Here is a 22,300-nt window from a genome sequence, read left to right on the forward strand (position 1 = left end):
GCAGGCAGTGCGATGCTTTGGGCAATGTTCTGCTGGGAAACCTTGGTTCTGCCCTCCATGTAGCTATTACTTTGATACGCACCACCTACTTAAGCATTGTTGCAGACCCTCCTTCCTTGGAAACAGTATTCACTGATAGCTGTGGCCTCTTTCAGTAGGATCATACTCCCTGCCACAAAGCAGAAATGGTTCAGGAATGGTTAGAGGAGCACAACAGCAAGTTTGAAGTGTGGACTTCAAATTCCCCAGATTTAAATCCAGTTGAGCTTCTGTGGGATGTGAACCCCAGAATTGAAGGGGGAAGTCTGCTTTTCCTTCACATCTTGTTTAAAGACTATTTGATCTGGGAGCTGGCGCCAGTCCCCCTCGATCCTGTACTGGATAAGCAGTCAAGAGAATGGATGTATTGTAAATAAATGATAGTGTCTCTGTCAACATCACTGAGTGATTCCCCATAGGACAAAGAGGGATTATCAAGCTGTATTTACTGATTGTGCCGCTTGACTGCCTAAATGTGTTGCCTGGTGATATTTTATTAAAAATTATTGCTGCCATTGTCCAGATTTGCTCATGTGAGCATGTGACCCAAATCAAACTGAGCTATGTTGCAAGGTCTGTTCATATTTAGGAACAATGCAGTATTTATCTTTCTAGATTAATATTTTATAATTACAGCATACAGTTTATTGTGCCTGTTGATACAGATAAAACAGACAACCTCTTTCTCTGAGCCAAATACACAGCCTTCTTCACACATCTATTGAATGAAGCACTCTTTTGGTAACGCCTACAATAATTTTCACCTATTTAGACAAAATTTATCACAGTGTAACACATTTAATCATCATGCACAATGCTAACTACAGAACGCAGGTGTTAAATACAACTGCAGCTGTCATTAGATACAAATACTCAGAATTAGTATGTTTTGCTTCTGTTGTTATGAAACTGATATCAGGTTAGTCCAAAGTGCATAGCAAGAAACACTGAGTTGAAGGTTGATACCAACTGTGGATGAAGAGGTAAAAGATCTTTGTCTTCCTCTTCTTTTAGCAGCTCCCTGCTCTGCATATGCCCAAACCATCTCATCCCTGCCTCTTTATCTTTGTGTCTAAACCACTTGACCTGAGCTGTTCCTCTGATGTACTTGTTTACAATCCTGTCCATTCAGGTCACCTCGAATGAAAAACACCTGTCTTTCTGTCAGTGCTACTGTCTCCCAACCATGCATCACAGCACGTCTCACCACCAGCTAGTAAACCTTCCTTTTCACTCTTGCTGCTATCCTTCTGTCACAAATCACCCCTGATACTAGTCTCCAGCAAGTTCCCCTTCCTGTGCACTAATCTTCACCTCTTGTGCACTGTCTGTTGCTTTGGATGGTCGACCCCAGCTATTTGAACTCATTTACCTTTACTTCTACTCCTCTACTCCCAGACTCTCCTTCACCTACTTCCTGCTCTCGCTACAGATCACTTATTCCACAGAATCTCCTGGCAGACCGCGTCTGTCAGTCTGTTTTTCACCAAAGAAAACAAAAAGGAGCTCAAATGCAATCCCTGATGCAATCCCACCCGCACCTTTAACCCATCTATCCACGTCATCACTGTCCTCATACATGTCCTGCACCACCCTGACATACTTCTTTGCCACTCCTGACTTCCTCATCTCTTTCTCTAGATCTACCAACAGACAGTGCAACTCATTCTGACCTTCTCTATTCTTCTTCATCAACATTCTTAAAGCAAACATAACATCTGTAGGGCTCTTTCTCAGCACTAAGCCATACTGCTGGTCATCAGTATACTTCATCTCCAAACCTCGTTTCTCCCACAGCCTAAAGACATGCATCATGTTAGGTTGTGAGTATGGATTGCTATCTCTCACAATTAGCCGTCCAACAGATTATCAACCCTGCCTCTTTCCCTATGACAGCTGGGATAACCTCCAACAACCTCTGCAGAAAACGGATGGAAGGTACTATGGGGTCCTAGGCTAAAACTTTTCCAAGTCACCAAATCTCTGTTTGTTTTATTGCCCCTCCCAACCTACATCAGCCACACTGAAAGTCCCCACAATTACTTATGACTGCAATTTGTTTTCATCTGTTCTTCTGTCATCTCCTTCTTGTTTCTGCTCCTTTAATGGCTTGCCACAGTGGAGCAATGTGCGTTGACCAATCTGTATGCAATTATCCTGATCTGCATAAATATTTGCCAAAATATATTTTATACCAATGCCCTTCCTAAAGGATGATTATAATTAGAACACAGTGAAGCCTGTAAATAAGGTCCCAAATAGCACCCCAATTAATTTAGGTAATTAGACCAAATCTGCCACCCGTGTAACCAATAACAACACTGAAATGGGTAGTGATGATTTATCTAATTACAATAACTAATTTTTTACTTTAAATTTCCTTTTTGCCACATTTTACTGATAACAAATTAATTAAAAACATGACATGAGAGAAATGTATTTTTTTGATTTCAGTAAACCCATCAGGCTTTTACTAAGAGTAAAATAAAAATATCCCTATTAATAGTCACAAATAGTTCCATCTGTTGTGCCACCCGCCTAAATGCACACAACTCTCTCACCTTGGAAAAGCTCGTTGATGGATCCCGCTGCTGTATGAAAGCTGCAGGTGTGGAAAAAACTCAGAGAAAACATCTTCAGGGCTGGATTTTTTACAGACGTTTCAGCGTGCGAAAGATACGATGGAGCAAATAGAGTTGGGGGTTGTTTGTGATGTTGGAGGCGGTGGGTGTGTGATCTGTGTCTGATTCACCTCCTGACCAGCGGTCTTGTCACATCAGAAGTGTCAGAATTGGCAACCCTGCACCAAGTGAAGCTTTATTATTGTTTTTTTCTCCCTTTGAATTTTAATAAGACCTTTTCCCTGAGCCTCCTGAGATCTGACATTAAATGATGATACATTAAAACTGCAGAAACAGTACCAGCATTTTGTCTCCATTTATAAGGAGCAGACATGCACACTGGAAAATTCTAAAACTTCTGGATGTGCATGTCCTCATGAGGTCATTTTCATCTTGTTACTGACATGTTCATTAAAAAACAAACAGAGCAGAGGTTTCTAAAGTGGGAGGGGGCGTTTGGACTGTTTGCAGTTTCACATTCACCGACATCCCAAAGATCTCATTATGCATTCAGAGAAACAATAAAGGCCAATCTGCATCAGAGCTAGACCAGAGGATCCATATTTGTCCCGCGTAAAGTGCCGACGGCTTTGTTTAAACATGAAGACTGTTTCCTTTGAATACAATAAAAGGGTTATAATGAAATCTGAAAGCTACAAGCACTAACTGAAATTCGTCAAAGAGAAGCATCCAAGAAGCAACAACGTAAACTGGCACAAAGCAAATAAATTTGAAAGAGTTTGGGAAAAAATACATGTTAGGTGATTACAAATAATTACCTTTCTAAACTCAAGGGTTATGCGTTTTATTATAAGAAAACGTTAGAAAAGGGAGGCTTTCCCCATGCAAATATGATTGTTCCTACATATATGACACATGATATACTTATACAACCCAGCTGCACCACACTGAGTACATATCATATGCTTTTCCTTTCCATTCTGGAGGTAAATTGCTATTTCTGAGCACATTAAAGTAACCTGAGATTGCCTTAATATAGTTTCCACCTGCCTTTGTAATCACACTGATTCAATGGAGTCGGTGAATTCTGTATTGTAGGCTCTGTTTAACCAGAGAGTACAATACAGCCATCTGCACTGGATGATTACACCTCAGCTACTGACGCCAACCGCTGACATTTTGCGGGTAAAAGATAATGACTCCACTGCTCAGCACCCAGCAGCATGAGCAACACTTAGTGTTTTTTTGTTGTCGTTTTTTTTTTTTTTGTTCAGTGCAATGACTGATGGTTTGCTTTCCCTCTTTTAGTGAAGAATAATAATAATATTTCAGGCACCGGAGGATGGAGCAGTGAAAGTGGGCCAGCAGCTGCCTGGAGATCTGAGGAGCAGACCTGTGACTAAATCTTCCCCTGTTTGAGAAGTCAGAGCTGTCTGGGGAAATCTACAGCAGATGATATGAATGACAAATTTTCATGTTTAAATCATTTTTTTTTTCACTGAGCTGATCGAGGCACATTGCCAAGGTCCCTCTGCGTGAGTAAGCGTGCAGAAACAAACAAGCATAAAAAAGTTTTGTTTTTTAAAAAGGTAAATCTGAGTAAATTAATGAGTCTGAAAACTTTTTTTAAAAAAAGGCCCAGAAGTTTTTAAAGAGGCAAAGTCGTTAATATTTTATGTATGAATGTATAAAAGTCACACGAACCAAAAGTAGGTCGTCATGCTTTGTTAATTACAACATTTGCAATTTGTACAAAGCAAACTTTTTATTAAAAATACATATATGCTCTAAGTCTGCTCCCCAAATGGGGGAGAAACAGAAACATCCCACTACCAGGCATGCGGTCTAACTGGTATATCGTCTTTAGCGCAGGAAAAGTTATTTAAATCTCAATTAAAAACTGTAAAAGGGTCTATTAGAAAGTCACATTTCTCAGTTCAGTTCACTTTGAAGAACAGTTCACAACACCAGTCATCTCCAGGCACTTTATTTAGTAAAAATCTGGCAATATTATAGAGACAACCCCCAACCATCTGAAGCTCCCCTATCCTCATCTCGTCCATCTCCAACATCCTCTGAGATTCAGATATTTCGGCTGCATGATTGCAATGATTGTTTGTTGTCAAATCTGTCAGTTTGCAGTCATTTCCTCCATGCTGGTGAATGGCTAAAAAACTCCTTTCGCCCTCTGTGTGTTTTGCGTTGGGAAAAGGAATTAAAAGCTACATAACTCCAAACTGTGCCAGGAGGAGCAGTAGGAAGATGACTGCTGGTGATGGAGCGTCAGTCTGGAGGGTAGGTTGGTCTGACTTGGCTGCGATCGGTCGAGTGAAGATATATGGGTGTTCCTACGTATATGATATGTAATATAATAACTGTAAAAATCAGATATTGAATTAAGATTTATCACAACACAAATAATGCAGTACTGCAGAGCGTTTTGAGAAGCGTGACGCACCGTAGCCTCTTTCCCAGTCTTTCAAACAGCTCTGAGTTGCTGGTGAACTAAAATTTATTTTTATTTCACCAAGCACTCATTTATTTTAATGCAGTGTCATTTATATGCACAGCAGCATGACAAAGCAGTAACAGAGTGTTTTGAGAAGCATCTAAAGCACAGGAATCATAACAAATGGAGAAAAAAAAGGTTCCACAGCGCTAAACTTCCTTGAATCAACAGACTTTTAAACAAACATTTTAAAACACTTTCTGAAACCTAATTTCACTGGAGGAACGTTTAGTTAATATTCAATTCTTTAGACCAATCAGGCCAAACAAAGTTGTCAAATATGGAAAGCTAATCTTACCATAGGCGGACAGATGAGAGTGATGGGGTCAGAGAAGCTGCTCACAATCGTCTTTTCTCCCTCGGGCTGAAACTGTGAGAGAAGCAGACATGTGTATTTGAACAATTACACAGTTCACATTCATGTGAATCCTACACAATAAACCCTGAATGACTCATTGACCTTTAGCCTCTTGTGCCTTTAAATCAAATATAACTTATTGTTCACCATGTTGTTCCACAGTCCCTTGGCCAGCTCCTCATGTCCCTTTATGGTAAAGTGGAAGCAGTCGTGAGTGAAGAAAGTCATATCGATCTTCCCGTTCTGCTCAGAGAGACACAAAATACACTGCGGTATACTTTTAGTGATGGACAGCATTGTTGGTGAAACATGACTCGTGAGTTTCTCAGCCAAAATGCTACAGCTGTCACACTGGGGATCACTGATGAGTCAGTCATCGCCGCGTGATGCTTCGCACCGATTGGTCTGAAAGCAGACACTTATGTCACACTGATAGGCGTGAGATGGATTACCGGGAGGCGGGGCGGGTCCGCGTTCTTCAAAAAGGGCTGGAGAACAACGGCGAAGTCGTCCCTGAAGAAGCGGTCGCTGTACAGCAGCTTCTCGAGTCTTTTCTGCAGATGAAAGCAGCGTGAGAATCAATTTGTCTCCCATTCTCCTCGCTTGTGCTGTTACAATAACAGCAAACACACAAATTACAGTGAGAGCTGCGAACATGAAATCAGCATATAATGTTTTGGGTGCAATGTACCCTGTTTGCACATTAAAGTGAGTTATCATTTGGGACAATGACAAGGCAAATTATTATGGAAGATACAGTCAAAATGCATTTTAATGGGCATTTCTTTAAGCTTTGTTTCCTTCCAAAATAGTTCTTCTTTCAGGCTGGTAGAAAACAAATGTTTAAAATACATTTCTCTGCACTCTGTAAATTAGATATTTATACAAATTAGTGCATGTTTAACAAGGCAGTTTTGGTATTCTATGGCAAATGGGCTCTATAGTGCCAGGCAGTGAGCACAGAGGACATCTGTTTGAAGATGAAGTCTGTTTATGATTGTTTGGTCACTGCCATCCACACCATCCTCTTCCTCTTTGCACAAAGGAGGAGATACCAGTCCTGTAACTGCCTGTCTCCTGGAATCTCCTCCGTGCTCTTGAGACTCTGCTGGGAGACACAGGAAACTACCTGTGCAACCTCTGCAGGGTTCAGGTATCACCTTATGTACCAGTAGTCACACTGACCCTAGTCAAATGCTAAACTAGTGAAAACACAGGAAGAAAAGATGAGGAGTGACCTCCACTGTAAAACCATTGCTGTTTTGGGAGTTGTGTCTCTTTGTTGTCCCTCTAGAGCACCTTTCGTTAATTTCATTAACACTAAAGCAGCTGAAACTGTTTAACAACCCTCTCTGTTACTTTTAGCTGACTTGATGCTATACTCTGATTAAAACATTTTTAAGCAGTGCATGTATATTTATGGCGGTTTTTCCTCATATACTGACCTAGAAATCTCATCTCCGATAGCTCTTACATACAACAGAGTGTGCAGTTCAAGATTCTGCAGGTGTTTTACAGACGAGCTTGTTTGTGCAGCCTAACATTCAGAGTCTGCTGTACAGAATGAACACGTTGTTCCTAAAAAACATGGGATTTTTTTTATGATGCATAGAGGGATCAAAAAAGAGTCCATATTCCTTCTAATGTGGCAACCAAATGAAAGAAGAATTTATCTCCTGTACCATCTTTCCTTATATAATACATAATCTTATAACATGAAAGAAGTAAAGTGCACCTGGAATTCCAGATTGACCTCCACCAGCTCCCGGAGTTCAGGAGATCTGGCTACTGGCTCTATCAGGCACGAGCAGAAAGACCTAAAACAAAGTCAAAAAGTAAAAAGTTCAAGAAGTGTCAATCAAGCCAGAGTTTAACTTGTTCTGAGAGAGAAAGAGAGTGATCACCGCTGGAGCAAACACCCTGGGGTGGGCTTCTGCACCTCCCTCAAAGTCTGCATGGGGAGGATCTGAACCACGTTCACAATCATACGGGGAACCTGAAGCACAGCATGAAGACCTGCACTGTAGTGATTCAGCACAGCACTGACCCTCAGTCTCAGCAGACAGTAAATCCAGGGCTAAGCCTGATTTCGTTTATCTTCGACTTTACCTCATTCATAAGCATTTCCAACGAGACAGTCATATAGTGGATGAAGTTATCTACTGAAAAAAGAGCCTGGAAGTAGAGGAGATTCATCAGAGGTAATAGAAGAGGCAATATTCCATATATAGAGAGAGATTTTCTATTGAATTAAAGATAAGAGACCAAGACAGACTTTATCTTTGCAGTAATCACAGATGTCATTCATGCCCATGAGAATAGTCAAAAGCTTCCAGTCCTCTTCAAAGTTGAGACCCTAAAGGAAGAGACGACAGTCCCGTTACCTCTCCCATCCCTGTGCTGTATCATTACTGAGAAAACAAGGCCTCGCTTTACCTCGTAACCTCTCAGTGTGTCTATCAAATGTCTCGTCTGACCGGGGAGATTGCTACAAAATAAAGAATAACATGTTTCCTAAAGTGAATTAGGTCACAGCTCAGTTATTTTTGTAGAAGAATATAATTTGTTAGATTAGGCAACACAAAAGTAAGCGAAGGTCTTACAAGGTGTTGTGTCCAGTTACGGCCAAGTTGAAGCCCGTTTCACTGATATGAGCCTGCATCCCATGAACTGTCTTTCCAGGAGAAGCTCCAAGCAGACTGGGGTTAAACAGCTTGATGATATCTAAAAATGACAGCGTCAAACAGGTAAAGAAAATGAGCTGGACTTTTCTCGTTGTGAGTTTCATGGAACGATACAGTTAAGAAACAGCTCGGACACAGCAGTGACAGCTTACTTGCCAAAGTAATGACATCTTGATATGTCCCATAGCCTCCAATGCTGCAAGCAGAAAGGAAAGCAATACCAGCAGCAGAACTGTTAATGTCAGTTTAACCTTGTTTCTTACAGACTGACACTCTCATGGGGGAATACAGTTTCTAACATGTTCCTGATATGAGATCAGTCTGCTTCACATCATCCTGATTGTTATTTGTGCGAGATTTGTGACAGGCACCTCCATGACACGTGACGAAACTCAATGGGAATGCCGAGGACAGTAGTGGCGTTGGCGCCGATAGCCGTCTGGAAAAGAAGGGGCACAGCATAGAGAGATCAGGAGCCAAGGAACAGAAGAAAAGCAGTTTTATGAGTAAGTGTTTGTGTGGGTGGTTTGTCACTCTAATTTAAACGGATCCTATTATGCCTTTCCAAATTCTCTGCCGTATACGTGCAACGCTGCCAAATCAAGGCTCGGGATGAGAACTATTATAAACTGTGAGTCATGCAACGATACACAAAGAGTCTAAGAATACAAATATAGAGGAGATGATAACAGGTCCCCATTAACCAGCTGCAATTTGGGCATCTTCTCTTAGATTATGAAGATGTGCCGTTCTCATAAAAGCACAAAAAGAGATAATAACTAAGCTGACTGCTCTTCCGTTGGTGCAACATTTGGTTAGTAATGCAGTTTAAAGTTTATTTCCATCTCATTTGCACTCAGTCTTTATCCATCACTGTAAGCGTTTTAGCTCTTCTCACGATTGCAGCTGCCTTCTGCTCAGCAGGACTAAGCGAGTATGCAAAATGAATGAATCAACGGTCAGAGCGAGTCTATTTTTGGTCGACGTTACACTGTATCATCGGCACAGCAGAGGAAGCAGCAAACAACATATAACACCTACTGTCAGAGAATCCCCCAAGGCGGCGATGACTTTGATATCTGCGGCCTTCACAAATTCAACTAGACAAAAGGGTGGAAGGAGGGGTGGATAGAGGGAAGGTAGAGAGGGAAAGAAAGAGAAAAAGAGCGTTAGTTCAAACTCTTGAACAACACAAGATTTGAGGTCAGCAGGTGACACCTGGACAGACCTGAGGAGGGGACAGAGGGAGAAGGACTCATGTCTGAGCACTGGAACACAGGATGCTTGAAGCTCACTGGCCGGGTTTTCTCTGGAAACTCCTAAATAAGTAAAAAGAGAGAAGCCTCGCTGTCACATCGAGACCAGTTATGTTTCCTTATGAGTCCTTATAATGACAAAAGTTTGTCTTCAGGGACTGACAATTGTTTTCTTCTTTTTTGAGCGTCTTCCTACATCGGAATAAACTGCTATAAATGTCTTAAACAGTTGCGTAAGTTTAATACTGTATATGTTGATGCATTTGTGGAGAAAAAAGGGAAGCTCATGTGCAAAAATCTTTAAAAAAATCAACTTTAAAATCTTCAAAAAAATCTTATTGCATTAGAACGTTTTAGATACATTATATTGCCATAAGTATTTGCTCATCCACGTTCATGCGCATGTGAACTTGCATGACATCCCATTCCTAACCCATAGGGTTTAATATGACGTCAGCCCACACTTTGACGCTATAACAGCTTCAGCTCTCGTGGGAATGCTTTCCACAAGGTTTAGGAGTGTTTATGGTAAATTTTGAGCATTCTTTTAGAAGTGCATTTGTAAGGTCAGACAAGAAGACCCGACTCACAGTCTCCACTCCAATTCATCCCAAAGGTGTTCTATTAGGTTGAGGTCAGGACTCTGTGCAGGCCAGTCAAGTTCTTTCACACCAAACTCGCTCATCCATGTCTTTATGGACCTTGTTTTGTGCACTGATGAGCAGTTATGTTGGAATAGGAAGGGGTCAAACCCAAACTGTTCCCACAAAGTTGGGATGTGGAAGCATTAAGAGTTCCTTCCACTGGTGCTAAGGGGCCAAGTGCAACTCCTGAAAAACAACCCCACACCATAATCCCCCTCTACCAAACTTTACACTTGACACAATGCAGTCATACAAGGACTCCTGGCAACCGTCAAACCCAGATTGATTTTTTGGGAGCATTGGTATTGTGGTACTTTAATACATTTTACAGCATAGCAAGTCTGAAAAACAAACAAACAGGATAATAGCAACTAAATAACTGACAGTAAGATCAGGCAAAGCTTAAATTATATTATGATGTGATCACTGTTTTTGTCCTTGTCACATGATCTGTAAATAGTGTCTCTGTATGTTTTTACTAACTTGTGTGTAACACCAACCTGCCAGAGGGTCTGCAGATGGAAATTAGCCCAAGGCTATAATCTGGCATATTTACATTTGTTAAAATGTTCATTAATATGTATTGTCCCTCTTTCTAAATAAAATAAATATAAAAATATTTAATCCAGCAGAGCACAGTGTTTGTGCATTAAGATTCTGTTGTAGATTACAGTAGGCAAACCTGAACATAACTTTCACTGCTACCGTGGAAACCTCATCTTCAGTACCTTGTCGGACTGCGTTTTTATTGATCGATCATTCTTTCACTGTCTTTGATGCGTTAGCTGTGCACAAGTTCAGGATGCCTGCTGGGCCATGTGGTTAGTCTGGTGTGACATGATGATAACCTACTTTTAAGAGAACGGTTAACAATTGCTATATATTGTTTTTTGTCTTTTTAATAAGCCTGTCAACGAAGGCTTTTTGCTGTTTAAATGACGACCAAAATTTAAACTTTGTGTCTAACAACAAAATAAACCCTCAGTGATAAACATAGGTGAAACAGTACCTTATTGAGGGCCTCCTTGCTGTAGTGCCGAATCCCCTCTTCATACTCCAACCACCAGTCATTTCCTTTAAAGGGATCATTAACTGAAACTTTTCAAACCACTTTATAAGCCACTGATAAAGCTCATCTTTAATCAGCTAAATAAGCCCTAGTTCAAAGGTTTTTGGTCTTGACTTTGGCCTTGGTGTATATCTATAAAAACAGATGGTTGATATAAACCCAAACAATCCATTAAAAAAATAAATAATAAAAGGGAGGGCCCCGTTTCAGAGGCTGTTGTTACAATAAATATAGGCACACAGCCTCACGTGGGAGGTGCCTTCCTGCTTGTTCTAGCACTTACCTTTGACAGAGCAGGACGCGAGCACACACGTTGCCACAGCGATCCAAAGCCACCCCATAGTATCGCGTATGGACCAGTCAATGGGTCACCCCTACACACTGCACAATGCGACCCTCAGTTTTCACAGCATTGTCACTTTGTCTCAGCCTCAATGGCTGAGCGACAACCAACAGGTCCAATGAGAAGCGGCCGCTCTCGCTGCTGATCAATGTCAGCAACATTGCAGTGTTATGTCAGACATTTAAAGCCAAGCAGGGCACAAGCCACTTATCCGAAATGATCATCGATCCAAGCATTTCGGCAATCAAACATTCAGAACATCTTTGAAATATCCATATATCATTTATTAAATTTATAAACGCGTTTTAATGGTTAAAAAAAAAAAAGAAGAAGAAAAAAAGAAAAGAAAAATTCTTCTCTGTAACTTTGCCCAGTGTTTTATTTCACACCAATTGTGAGTTATGTGGGTGCCGATGTGAAAGCAGGAAACAGTTTGGACTTATTTCTAATCATCCTGCAAACAACACTACGCTCTCCTTCTGGGGTTCAATCATGCATATCTATTGGCAGTTAAACACTAACTTTAGTACATTTTGTGGAAGTGAACAAATGAGAAAAAAAAAAAACAAATGAAGTGAAAAAACAAAAATAAAAAACAAAATGAAATTTCAGATCTTGGTTCCAGAAATGCTGCATGGTCTAACCGTGGCTTCGTTTGCTTTTCAGCGCAGCCTCGGATTCATGTCCGTCTGATCTCAGAAGTGTAGGCAGATTTCCAACTTGGACGTTTGGTGAGGGGGTGGAAATTGTCACGACAGCTGAAGTTTTAGAACAAAACAAAAGGGAAAAAAAAAAAAAAAGAAATGTGATCCACTTCCTCTACTGTAGAAACAATGCAAGGTTTAAGTTGTTGCTATCTTTAAGGCTGCTCCAGATAACAGTTGGCATTTAAAAAAAAAAAAAAAATACTAAGCTGCCTTTCAAAACCAGCAACAATAATTAAATCAAAGAACAGTGTTGGAAAAAAAATGTACACATACTGTAGTGTACAACTTCCAAAAAAGTTTAAATTCCTCTCGCTTGCTTTTTAAATTAACTTTGATGTTTCTGTACACATTTTAATCCCCGTGTGCATCAGCAAACATCACCTACTTCACAGCCCAGCTTTTCTGTCAGTGAGAACTTCCCAAACTATTGTTCTTGTACTGATGACTCAGCATAGTTTTAGTATATTTAGCACTTATTGATCTGACAACATGTCACCCAAAATAACTAATGAATGCAAAACTGCAAAGCATAAAGGAATGCAAAATTTGTTCACTCATCAGTTAGCTCAAAAAAAAGGCTAAACTAAAAGTCTGCAAGGAGATCAGAGAAGACATGCAGAGAACCAGGACTTTCTTTTACCAAGTAGACCAGCGCTAGAAATGAAAATGATTTTACTTCACATTTTCCACCCAGACTTTTTTTAAATACTGAACAAAATTGGGAATGAAGCTGTCTAACGAGTGTAATTTTCTCAGTTGAGTTCGTAATGCTTTTGATCTGGCAACCACAAGACTAATTCCATGTTGAGGACACGGGGGGAACGTCTGGCAGTATCCTGAGTCAAAAAGTACCAAGTCCAAACACTCTCTACTGCAGTGTTGTCCATTAACACCCACAATGTGTCGGTTTCAGCAGAAGACCAGCATATTTTAAAGGAAGAAAGAGGTGAGACTGAACAGTTCAGCAGCCATCATCAAGCCTTTTAAAAAAAAAAAAAAAAAAAAAAAAAAAAACCCACACACACATGGCGGGGAACAGGCAGAGTGGGCGAGGTGCTCAAAGTAGCAGGTATTCAGCTACTGGTGCTCCATGCAGTGAGCCTCTTGTCCATCTTTCACCACCCTCACTCCGTCTATCTCCCTCTCAGTGCTGCTCCTCCTCTTCCTGGGCCGGGCCCTGCTCTGGTGTTTCTTCCTGAGCCTGGGGCTCGGCCTGGGCCTGTGGCTGTTCCTGAGGCGGCCTGGGAGGAGGCGCTGGGGCAGGTGGGCGAGGTGGCACTATGATTTGGTGTTGGCGCTGTCGGTAGGCGATGACTGTGCCTAGCAGTAGGGCGATGACCGTCATGAGGTAGAGATCCCACTCTGGGCCCAGCAGCTGGTCCAGATCCACCTGAGAAATCAGCTCCTTCAACTGCGAGAAGTCGCAACCAACAAGGAGGAAAAAGAAACATCATTTTTCTTTCTAATGAAGAATCTCTGAAACTATCTGAAGTACAAGACGTGTTACTGAAAACCATACGGTTAGCATGACAGCTTGTGAATTCAGGAGGAAATACTCACATTAAGATCCTGCAGGTACTGGAGAGCATAAATCAGGCCCAGTTTGCACAGAGCTAGAAAAACTGGAACCTGGGCGTCAGGACTGGCCTCAGCAGCCATGTCATAAAACCGTTTGGCTAGGTGGATGTCCTGCAGCAAAAAAAACATGGAAAATTTCAGAATTAGAAATCAAATTAACAACCACACTGACTTTGCTAAATGACAAAGCGCAAATTTGTGACATGTTGAGAGCCAGGTGATGTTTAGTGAGTGCTCACCTGTTTGATACCCAGGCCTTTCTCATGCATGTAACCCAAGTTAAACATGGCCTGTGCGCTGTGCTGCTGCTCAGATGCCAACCTATAGTGAATGACAGCCGTCTCGTAGTCCACGTCCGTTCCGTAGCCATAGAAATGATAGTCTCCCAGTTTTATCCTTGCCACGGTGTAACCTTACAAGGACAATTACATGTGTAAGATTTGGTTTTATATGCAAACAGTCACGGCTAGAAATCTTCTGTGAACCAGCTTAGTGTTCACCACTCAGTATCTCACACTGATACACAAAGACAGGCTGAGCTCGATTATCATAAATTACGATGCATGTGACCCCAGAGAGAATCAGTGCACCCTCAGCAGCTATGGCTGCTCAGGCATTAGCCTGTTCCACTGCACTTAGATAATATATAGCTATGGAGGATGCATGAGACACACTGGAGCTGTGATGCTCACTGTTGCCATGGCTTTTGTTATTAAGGTTGTTGGCTGTGACACGCTTGTTGATAATAAGTGCAACACAAACTATGTGCAGTGGTGTGTGTGTGCTGTAAATTGAGCTGGTTGTGCTGGCTGAGCATTGTAGTGAAATGTCTCCATTTCTGAAAGGATGTGGAGTTTTGGTACCACGTTGGTTACACCTGATAAAACCACAGTGGGGTCAAATTCTGTACAGCGCAATGAGACTTTCTTTGGTAACAGAACTGTGCTCAGCTAGCAGGAGTTAGACATCCACAGCAGCACAAATTCAACCACAAAAGGAGCCAAAGTTTGACTAATAACTGTTTCACACAGCACAGCACAGCCAAGCAGAGCAGCTGCAGCTGTGCTCACAGCCAGTGTCTACACAGCATCACAGTTCAATCAAGTGAAATGTGCAATAAGCAATACGTTCCCAAGCTAAACATCATGACGCATTTCCCTAAACTTGCAGTGCACTTTGACTCTACTGCTCCGGCGCACACACTGTTCACACTGACGAGGAGACGGAGCTTGTTTAAACTCACCTTGCGCTGCAGCTCTTGTCCAGTGGAGCAATGCACGAGGGTAGGTCTCATTCTCACTGAAGATCCTTGCCCCTTCTGTGTGGCATAATTCACACAAACACATGAAAAATTAAAACATTTAAAATGAGACCTGAATCTCTCTCTAACAAAGGTAAAGAGCGTAGCAGGATCATGACACTAGCATTTAAACATGGCTATAATATTGCAAGTGGTGCACATAAATTAACTGCTAAAAGCCTGCACTACCATGGTTAAATACTAATGTCTTGGTTTTTCTTACTCTGATCCAGAATGAAGGCCACGTTGCTCTGAGCCACCTCGTAGCCCTGCTCAGCCAGCAGCAGATACTGAACCAGCGCAGCGTCCATGTCACCCTCCTTAAAGCTACCGTACGCTGTCATCAGGCGCTCTGACCAGCGACCACGCTCACACACATTTTTGAAAAGCTGCAAACAGGACACACAGTGTGATACACATCTCCAGTTTGTATTGAAAGTGCAGATAAAAGCCACTGCTGTTAATCGATAAATGTTTGAGGAGACACCAAGTTGGAGAGACAATCTCTTAACAGTGAAAGAAGCAGCAGATTTAGGGTGGACTAACCTCTACAGCGGTGTGGCAGGAACGCATCACACCAGTACCAGTAGCATGCATCTGGGCCAAGTTGTAGAAGGCCAGGATGTGCCCAGCCTGTGAGGCCAGGTTGAAGAATTTAAGAGCCTGCTTGTAGTCACGCTTCACGCCAATGCCATCTGGGGAACAAGAGTAAGAACAAAAATGTTATTATGTGAAGAAGAGCGAAGACTGAGGACTCCTAAACAGACAGCGGGCGAGAGGAAAACTGAAAGAATGCAGTGAGACACTGAAGGACACACTGAGCTGTAAAACTCACTGTAATACATGGTGCCCAGCTGGAGTTGTCCATCCACCCAGCCCTGCTCTGCTGCCTTCTGGAAGTATTTGAGGGCCAGCTCGTAGTTCTGGAGACAAACACACAACTTTTCAATAGCTGCTTCAGCAGGAGAGACACTCTGACAGCTTGCCATCAAAATAAAAGCCTGTTATATAAAACTGTTTTTCTTTGTTGTTTATATAAAACTTTATTTCAACTCCAAGTGCCTAAAAGTGAAGGTGAGATCTTATCTATATGTACAGATCCCATCAAAAGATATGAGACACGCTTAAAAAAATATATAAATAAAATATCTTACCACTGGCACACCTCTACCATAAAGATAGGCCATCCCCAACCCACTCTGTCCCACCGGATTACCCTGGAAAAAAAAGTAAATTAATATGTAAAAACGATTACTGCATGTTAATATTTAAAGAAAGGGTAACAGAATTCAGCTGTGAGTGAGTGAGCAAGCTCAGAGTGAATAAATTACCCAGTTTAGTCTACAGCGTTATCCTTACCAGGTCAGAAGCCTTCTTGAAGTACTGCAAGGCAGTCTCATTATTCTGAGGGAGAAACTCACTGCCTTCTGAATACATCTGAGGAACAGACAGTCACAGACATAAAAGCTAAATTTTATACCTTAAACACAAATACACTGCCCTCTGTGAAAACATCAATGCCAAGCTGGTTTTATTCTAAAAAGTCTCTATAACCAAACTGTCTCTAAGGTCAACACAACACAGTGTTAAATAGATGGAAAATATGGCATTAAAAGCAAAAAAGAAAAAAGAAAAAAAAACCTGCTCTTATAAGAAATGAAATTAACAAGGTGATGAATGGAAAATTTTATAAAAAGAAAGAAAAGAAAGAAATATCTGTTTAAAAAAAGAAAAAAAAAAAGGTGACATAACAGTGAAGTGAGTGAGCCTCCATCTCACCCACCTTTCCAAGAAAAGCCATAGCATGTGTGTTGCCTGCATTGGCTGCCTGGTTGAAGTAGTCATACGCCCTCTGTTGGACAGAAAGCAGCATAAATGCATTTGACAGAGAAAACTCACAAAATAAGCAAAACAAATAAATAAAATACAGTGAGCGAAATCTATGACAAAGATACCTGGTGATTCTGTTCTACTCCACGTCCTCCATGTAAGTGCAGCTGACCTAGGCCCACCTAAGTAAAACATTCAATTAGTAATCAAATAAAAACTACAACAAGGCTTCAGACTGATACTACCCAGCAATGACACATTATGTAGCCCTTTCACATTTAGACATTACATAACATGCATAATCCAAGTCTGACCCAGATTTCAGTTCTTATACAATAAAGTAAATTAGTGCCATCCATTCAAGCTACTTCCCATTCCTGCCCACAAGAAAAAGCAAAAATGCCATATAAATAAAGAAATAATAATAATAAAAATGTGTGGACATGCAACTATATTGTGTAGTTTGTTAATTCCCCACAGTCAGGAGCTTTCACAAAAGGCAGAACAGTGAAGCTGATCACAAATTCAAATGTTTTCTTTGCCAAACACGTGTAACGAGAACGATTTCTAAACTGACACAAATAAACACATTACAAACATTTTGACTGTGTGTTCAATCAACCACTGGCTCAGGTATGTCAAAGGAAAGGTCACATTAGCTCCCAATACCAGCAATAAATTATTTTTTAAAAATTTGACCACTTTACCTGAGCTTGGACGTCCCCTTTCTCCGCTAGAAACTGGTAGTACTGGATGAGGTCTTCCTCCAACATCCCGCTGGTAGATCCCGGGTTCTCCACCTCATCGAGCAGTCTGATCCTCTGCACCGCTGAGCCTCCTGTCAGGGAAACATCGCTGGCCACTAAAGTTGGCAGAGGAAAGAGTGTTATTAGCCCAGCAAGAACTATTACTGCACTAGAATATAATAACGCAAAACACTTACCCTGATTTGCTACAAGCCTATAATGCGTTAGTGCTGACTCACAGCTTTGGGGAACACCCACCCCTCCCCAGTACCTGTAGCCCTAATAAAACAATATAAGGAAGTGTAATTTTTATTAAAGTATACAAATAGCATGACTGCAGCATTTCTTCACTGACAGAAAAATCTGCTTACCAGAATCATGTGAGCGAGCAGGTTTCCACCCAGTGCACCAAAGGTGTAGTAAACCAAGGCCTGAAAAACAGAGAACATGGCAGAACATAAGTAACTACTGACAAACCCATATACTGTAAGACAAATCTACAGAGCATAGACGTACCTTAGCTTGACTTGAGTTAACTCCGAGCCCTGCTGCATACAGAAATCCAAGAGCCTGAAGAAAAGTAAACAGAGCAGAGTGTCACAGAGTTGCTCCTCTCAGCACAAATAACCTGCAAACAGGCTTCCAACACTTTTCTCAAGAGACGTGTATAATTATGAGCGAGATCATTACCATCTGAGCTTTAGGTGAGCCCTCCATGGCAAGCTTCTCAAACATTTCTCTGGCCTTGGTAATATTTTGGTTCATGTAATCTCCAAACAGCATGGCATACGCCACCTTCTCCATGGCTTTCTGGTGGCCTTTTTCTGCCACTTTTAGCAGCTTTTCATATAATCTGAGAAAGATAAGCAGAGTAGGCACAAGCGAAATTGAATCCACGTTCACATAAAAATAATGTGTACATGACAAACAGTAGTGTGATAGCTAAAGCAAATAAGGATGTGCAAATGGAAGGCACGCAAGCGCTGGCTGGTAATAAAACACGCAAGAAATGGACATTGAACCCAATCGACATGTAAAATAACATCAAATTTTGTCTGTGAAATAAAAAGATGACCAGAAGGCAGTAGTGGGAATATGCATTTTAACTTAAACAAATAAAAAGAAAATTGGCAAAAAAATGTAACCTTGCCAAAATCTTCAATTTGAATAGAGCATCTTTACTTTTGTTCCTTTTCTGATTTTTATCTTAAAACAGAGTGTGGGCAAAAACTGGAAAGCTTCTGTTTCTGCTTCATCTAAAAAAAGATTTCAAATCCACATGCTTTCTATAACTCTTCTTCAAGAGTCAAAATTAGGCTGACAACTACCAGAGAAATAAACTAAAAGTAAGCCACTCACTCTTTTTTCTGAGTCTTCCTGGTGGTGGAGTTTAGCATGCGCAGGACAGTCTGATACTGCTTCTCTGCTTCCTCAGCCTGAAGCCTCTGCTGTGCCTGTTCCTCCGCTGAGGGAAAGAGAGGAGAAGCCAATCAGACTGTTTAGAGGAAATAAAAGGTTTTCAAAAGGTTGGTAGCAGTAGCAGTTATGCAAACAAAGTCATAATAATATCTTCAGGCTGGTTTCAGTAGTCGTTTAGTTCTACCAAGACTGTTACTGAGAAGAACAAAGAATGATCAGTGACAGTTTAACACAAGAATTCATGTGTTAGGGGAAAAACATTTAAGGTCACAGTGACCTTTGATGCTGCACATTGTGTACATATGCTAAGTTTTTGGCTAATAACAAATTATGCATTTTTGCAACAGACTACTAGTAAAAAAAAACATGCTCTTTACTGAGTTGTGTCTTATGTGTAGACAAATCGGTTCATCTGGTGGCCTAAACAACCAAATAGGAAGAAAAACAAAAACAAAAAAATCCTCTGAAAATGGTCAGGTACAAGAGCTGGACTGAAAATGAGTGAAAAACCAGCCGAGTCCAAAGAAAACATTTGAAAGACCTTGAGAAAGCCTGAAAAACTATTGCTCAAGATCACTTTAAATATTAAAAGCAGGTCTGGCTCCTTGGAAGCAAAACATAATGAAATGAGGGCTGGCTCAGGACCTGTACTGTACAATGCAATATATTTAATACCAAAGTGCCGTAATGTGACTCCATTTTGGCTTTAAAATGAATCACAATATTTCATTTGTGAAGGTTTTAGAGTTTTTGAGTTTGAAACTCACTCTCACAGAAACCCCATTTCTTATCCTGGTCATAGTCGTACGTCGTGGCACACCATAGCCGTCCATCCCCCCGCCCGTCAGTGGTACACTCTATGTACTCTGTCTCCTGGAAGAGGAAGGGGAATATGCAGGGTTCTCCATGGGCTGTACCTCCATTCACCACAGGAACTGTATTTAAAAAAAAAAACAAAAAACACCCATATATAAAATTTACTTGATTGAAAACAAACAAACTCTGGCTGTTTTCCTTTAAAATACTGGTGGACCTGAGGTCTAAGTGAAAATATATTTTTTTCTTTATATTCTCAAATCTTTTGGTTTTTGCTGCACCATCAACTTTGGTGTGGAAAAATAACAAAGAGACAGAGGAGTTGAAACAATTACCATAGAGTTGCAACTTTACACACGCAATTACGTTAATCTGAATACATCTCCTTCACACAAGTTCAGTAATACAACTGTGCGATGAGCTAGCAGGGTAATTACAAACAATCCCCAAGTGAAATGATGTAACTGCACTGCAAGAGGAGCCACAGGTGCGAGAAGCTGTTTAGTGTCTCACGGGGGTTTAACCGTTTATCAAATGTAGCTCTACCCTGAAACCACACTCAGCTTAGCTCAGAGTCAGGCAAAGTGAAAACAGGTTAACATGTTAAACACTAAACAAAGCTTACAAAGGAAAAAAATCATAAGAAAGAGCTTGTTTGCAATGCTGAGATCATGAGACGTGTGATAACACCACTACGAGGCACTACTACAAAAAGAAAGATTTATAGGTTCAGACTAGACATCGTTAAAATATATCACTAAGCTTTTCCTTCCATGTAGCATGCTAACATCTTAGGCTCTTTATTTTAAGAACGCATAGGGAACTATCTTCTGACAAAACATTTAACACTTTAAAGCAATCAACGATAAAATTTGAAGCTCCAAGTCCCAAGCTGAAATCGCACTTCTTTACACTGTTATAATCAGATACCAAATAGCTCAACGGCCCATTAAAGTAGCTACATTCAGCAGTCATGACCATTTTTGGGCCATCCTGAGGGCTCTTAACATGCAAACACTTTTAAACACTGATAACATTTTCTAATGTAAAAAGTGGGGATTAGAATATCAAAGCCATCACTGGTATAGCAGGAGATGCTAAAAACTAAATTTCTAATAATTAAAACAGTAAAAACATCAGGAAGTATTTAACAACTTTGACATCTCAAACGTTAATCAACTTATTGTGATTGTTTTTCACGCCTTTGTTGTGTGGATGTTTTAAAATCTTACACCTTACCCTCTTTAGGTTTTTCCTCAACGGGAGGAGGTGGGTCAGGTAGGTCCTCCTTCTCCTCTCCTTCTAGACCCTCCGAAGGGGGCTGTGTTTCCTCTTCAGGATGGGAGTGATCAGTGGTCATAGAAGTACCTGCCACAATTTCTGGTGATAATCGAACATCTTCCTCTTCAGAGTCTGGGTCATGGTAGGACTGGAGAAATCAACAGGAGGTTATTACAAAGGATTACTTAAAGGAGGGAAATTACGCTGTATATAAAAACAATGCCTTTGCATGAGGCTCATTTGCAAAGTTAGCAGTGTGTTCAATTTCTTTTTAAGTTGAATGACTTCTTACTTTAACTTTTCTAGGCAACACGTATACAAAATCGTGTGTTACATATAACTCCCAAGAGACCAGCTTGCAAATGAGTCTATGATCAGCATTAACCATGCACCAAAGAGCCCATGACACACCTTTAACTCTGGTGCTTCGTCCTGGTGTTGCTCCTCATCTAAAAAGCATTAATGTTGCAGCAGTGAGAGATGTGTTGTTTTGATTCAGTCAAAGAAATGTAATAGACGAAAACAGGTGCTGTGACACTTTAAGACACGCGTATAGTGAGTGTTACAACACCACCGGCATTTCATACTCACCAGCTGTTACTCCTTTGCTGAACACTATGAAGAGAATACCCCAAAAATAAAGTCTCCTTGCTGTTTTCAAACACTTCTTATAGCCCATTGTTGTTATTTAACAAGCTAACAATCTGCTAGCTGTGACTACTGCTATTTCTATTACTAAACATCCAGTCGCAGTCTCGGGTCACACTACGAGAAGTAGCATAAGTAAACTCCCTGTCACACACTAGTCTGAGCCGTATTCCCTCTAGATGCCAGCTTGTTTAATTTTAGCTACTGTAGCTGTTTAACAAGCTAATAGATCCCAATGTGAAGCTAAGCTAGCAGAGTAGCACCTGCTGAAATGACGTAAACCTAACAAGCTAGTTTTACATAGCCGCAACAAAGGTTAGCAAGACAGCGTTAATAATATATGCCCGCTGTTCAACTGCTCGGCCCAAAAACTGGATGACGAGTACCTCTTGACACTTCAAAATATCCACGTTTAGGGACGAAAGCCAGTAGCTTTACCCTTTGATATACACCACCCAAATACTACTTAGCGTTGAGCCCACACTACTGAT

General features: G+C 40.9%; 2 protein-coding genes across 3 annotated transcripts; both read right to left on the reverse strand.

Moving 5' to 3' along the window:
• Window positions 1-4,474: 4,474 nt before the first annotated feature.
• LOC101470269 (phospholipase B1, membrane-associated) lies at window positions 4,475-11,603 on the reverse strand. Its single transcript, XM_004542365.2, has 16 exons — window positions 11,425-11,603; window positions 11,082-11,146; window positions 9,401-9,491; window positions 9,214-9,272; window positions 8,544-8,611; window positions 8,325-8,368; window positions 8,092-8,212; window positions 7,925-7,976; window positions 7,764-7,844; window positions 7,598-7,663; window positions 7,393-7,484; window positions 7,224-7,305; window positions 5,941-6,042; window positions 5,636-5,731; window positions 5,429-5,500; window positions 4,475-4,969 (listed from the first exon to the last, which is right to left on the reverse strand). The coding sequence occupies exons 1-16, from the start codon at window positions 11,480-11,482 to the stop codon at window positions 4,844-4,846; spliced, it is 1,275 nt and encodes a 424-aa protein (XP_004542422.2). The 5' UTR covers window positions 11,483-11,603; the 3' UTR covers window positions 4,475-4,843.
• A 125-nt stretch (window positions 11,604-11,728) lies between these two features.
• Window positions 11,729-22,300, reverse strand: sel1l (SEL1L adaptor subunit of SYVN1 ubiquitin ligase). 2 transcript variants are annotated; one of them, XM_012916674.4, is made up of 22 exons: window positions 21,753-22,300; window positions 21,573-21,610; window positions 21,120-21,309; window positions 19,832-19,999; window positions 19,005-19,110; window positions 18,336-18,498; window positions 18,162-18,215; window positions 18,017-18,076; window positions 17,843-17,924; window positions 17,607-17,761; window positions 17,025-17,081; window positions 16,853-16,921; window positions 16,429-16,506; window positions 16,224-16,286; window positions 15,905-15,992; window positions 15,616-15,764; window positions 15,293-15,458; window positions 15,013-15,087; window positions 14,009-14,181; window positions 13,752-13,880; window positions 13,217-13,602; window positions 11,729-12,242 (listed from the first exon to the last, which is right to left on the reverse strand). In XM_012916674.4, the coding sequence occupies exons 1-21, from the start codon at window positions 21,838-21,840 to the stop codon at window positions 13,336-13,338; spliced, it is 2,418 nt and encodes an 805-aa protein (XP_012772128.2). In that variant the 5' UTR covers window positions 21,841-22,300; the 3' UTR covers window positions 11,729-12,242; window positions 13,217-13,335. The 2 variants fall into 2 exon arrangements, with proteins under 2 accessions (XP_012772128.2, XP_012772127.2); XM_012916673.4 differs by having other exon boundaries at window positions 13,211-13,602.

Source organism: Maylandia zebra, linkage group LG15 (assembly GCF_041146795.1).
Source record: "Maylandia zebra isolate NMK-2024a linkage group LG15, Mzebra_GT3a, whole genome shotgun sequence".
Classification (NCBI taxonomy): Eukaryota; Metazoa; Chordata; class Actinopteri; order Cichliformes; family Cichlidae; genus Maylandia; species Maylandia zebra.

What these genes read in the sequence shown, in the direction of transcription:
- sel1l (XM_012916674.4), bottom strand. Translation starts at nt 21,840, where the DNA reads ATGGGCTATAAGAAGTGTTTGAAAACAGCAAGGAGACTTTATTTTTGG. An exon ending in GAGTAGAACAGAATCACCAG is followed by an intron (nt 16,922 to 17,024) that starts GTATCTTTGTCA and finishes TCTGTCCAACAG; the next exon opens with AGGGCGTATGACTACTTCAA. An exon ending in GCTGGGCACCATGTATTACA is followed by an intron (nt 15,765 to 15,904) that starts GTGAGTTTTACA and finishes CTTGTTCCCCAG; the next exon opens with ATGGCATTGGCGTGAAGCGT.
- LOC101470269 (XM_004542365.2), bottom strand. Translation starts at nt 11,482, where the DNA reads ATGGGGTGGCTTTGGATCGCTGTGGCAACGTGTGTGCTCGCGTCCTGC. An exon ending in ACACACTGAGAGGTTACGAG is followed by an intron (nt 7,845 to 7,924) that starts GTAAAGCGAGGC and finishes CTCTTCCTTTAG; the next exon opens with GGTCTCAACTTTGAAGAGGA. An exon ending in GTGATTACTGCAAAGATAAA is followed by an intron (nt 7,664 to 7,763) that starts GTCTGTCTTGGT and finishes CTCTACTTCCAG; the next exon opens with GCTCTTTTTTCAGTAGATAA.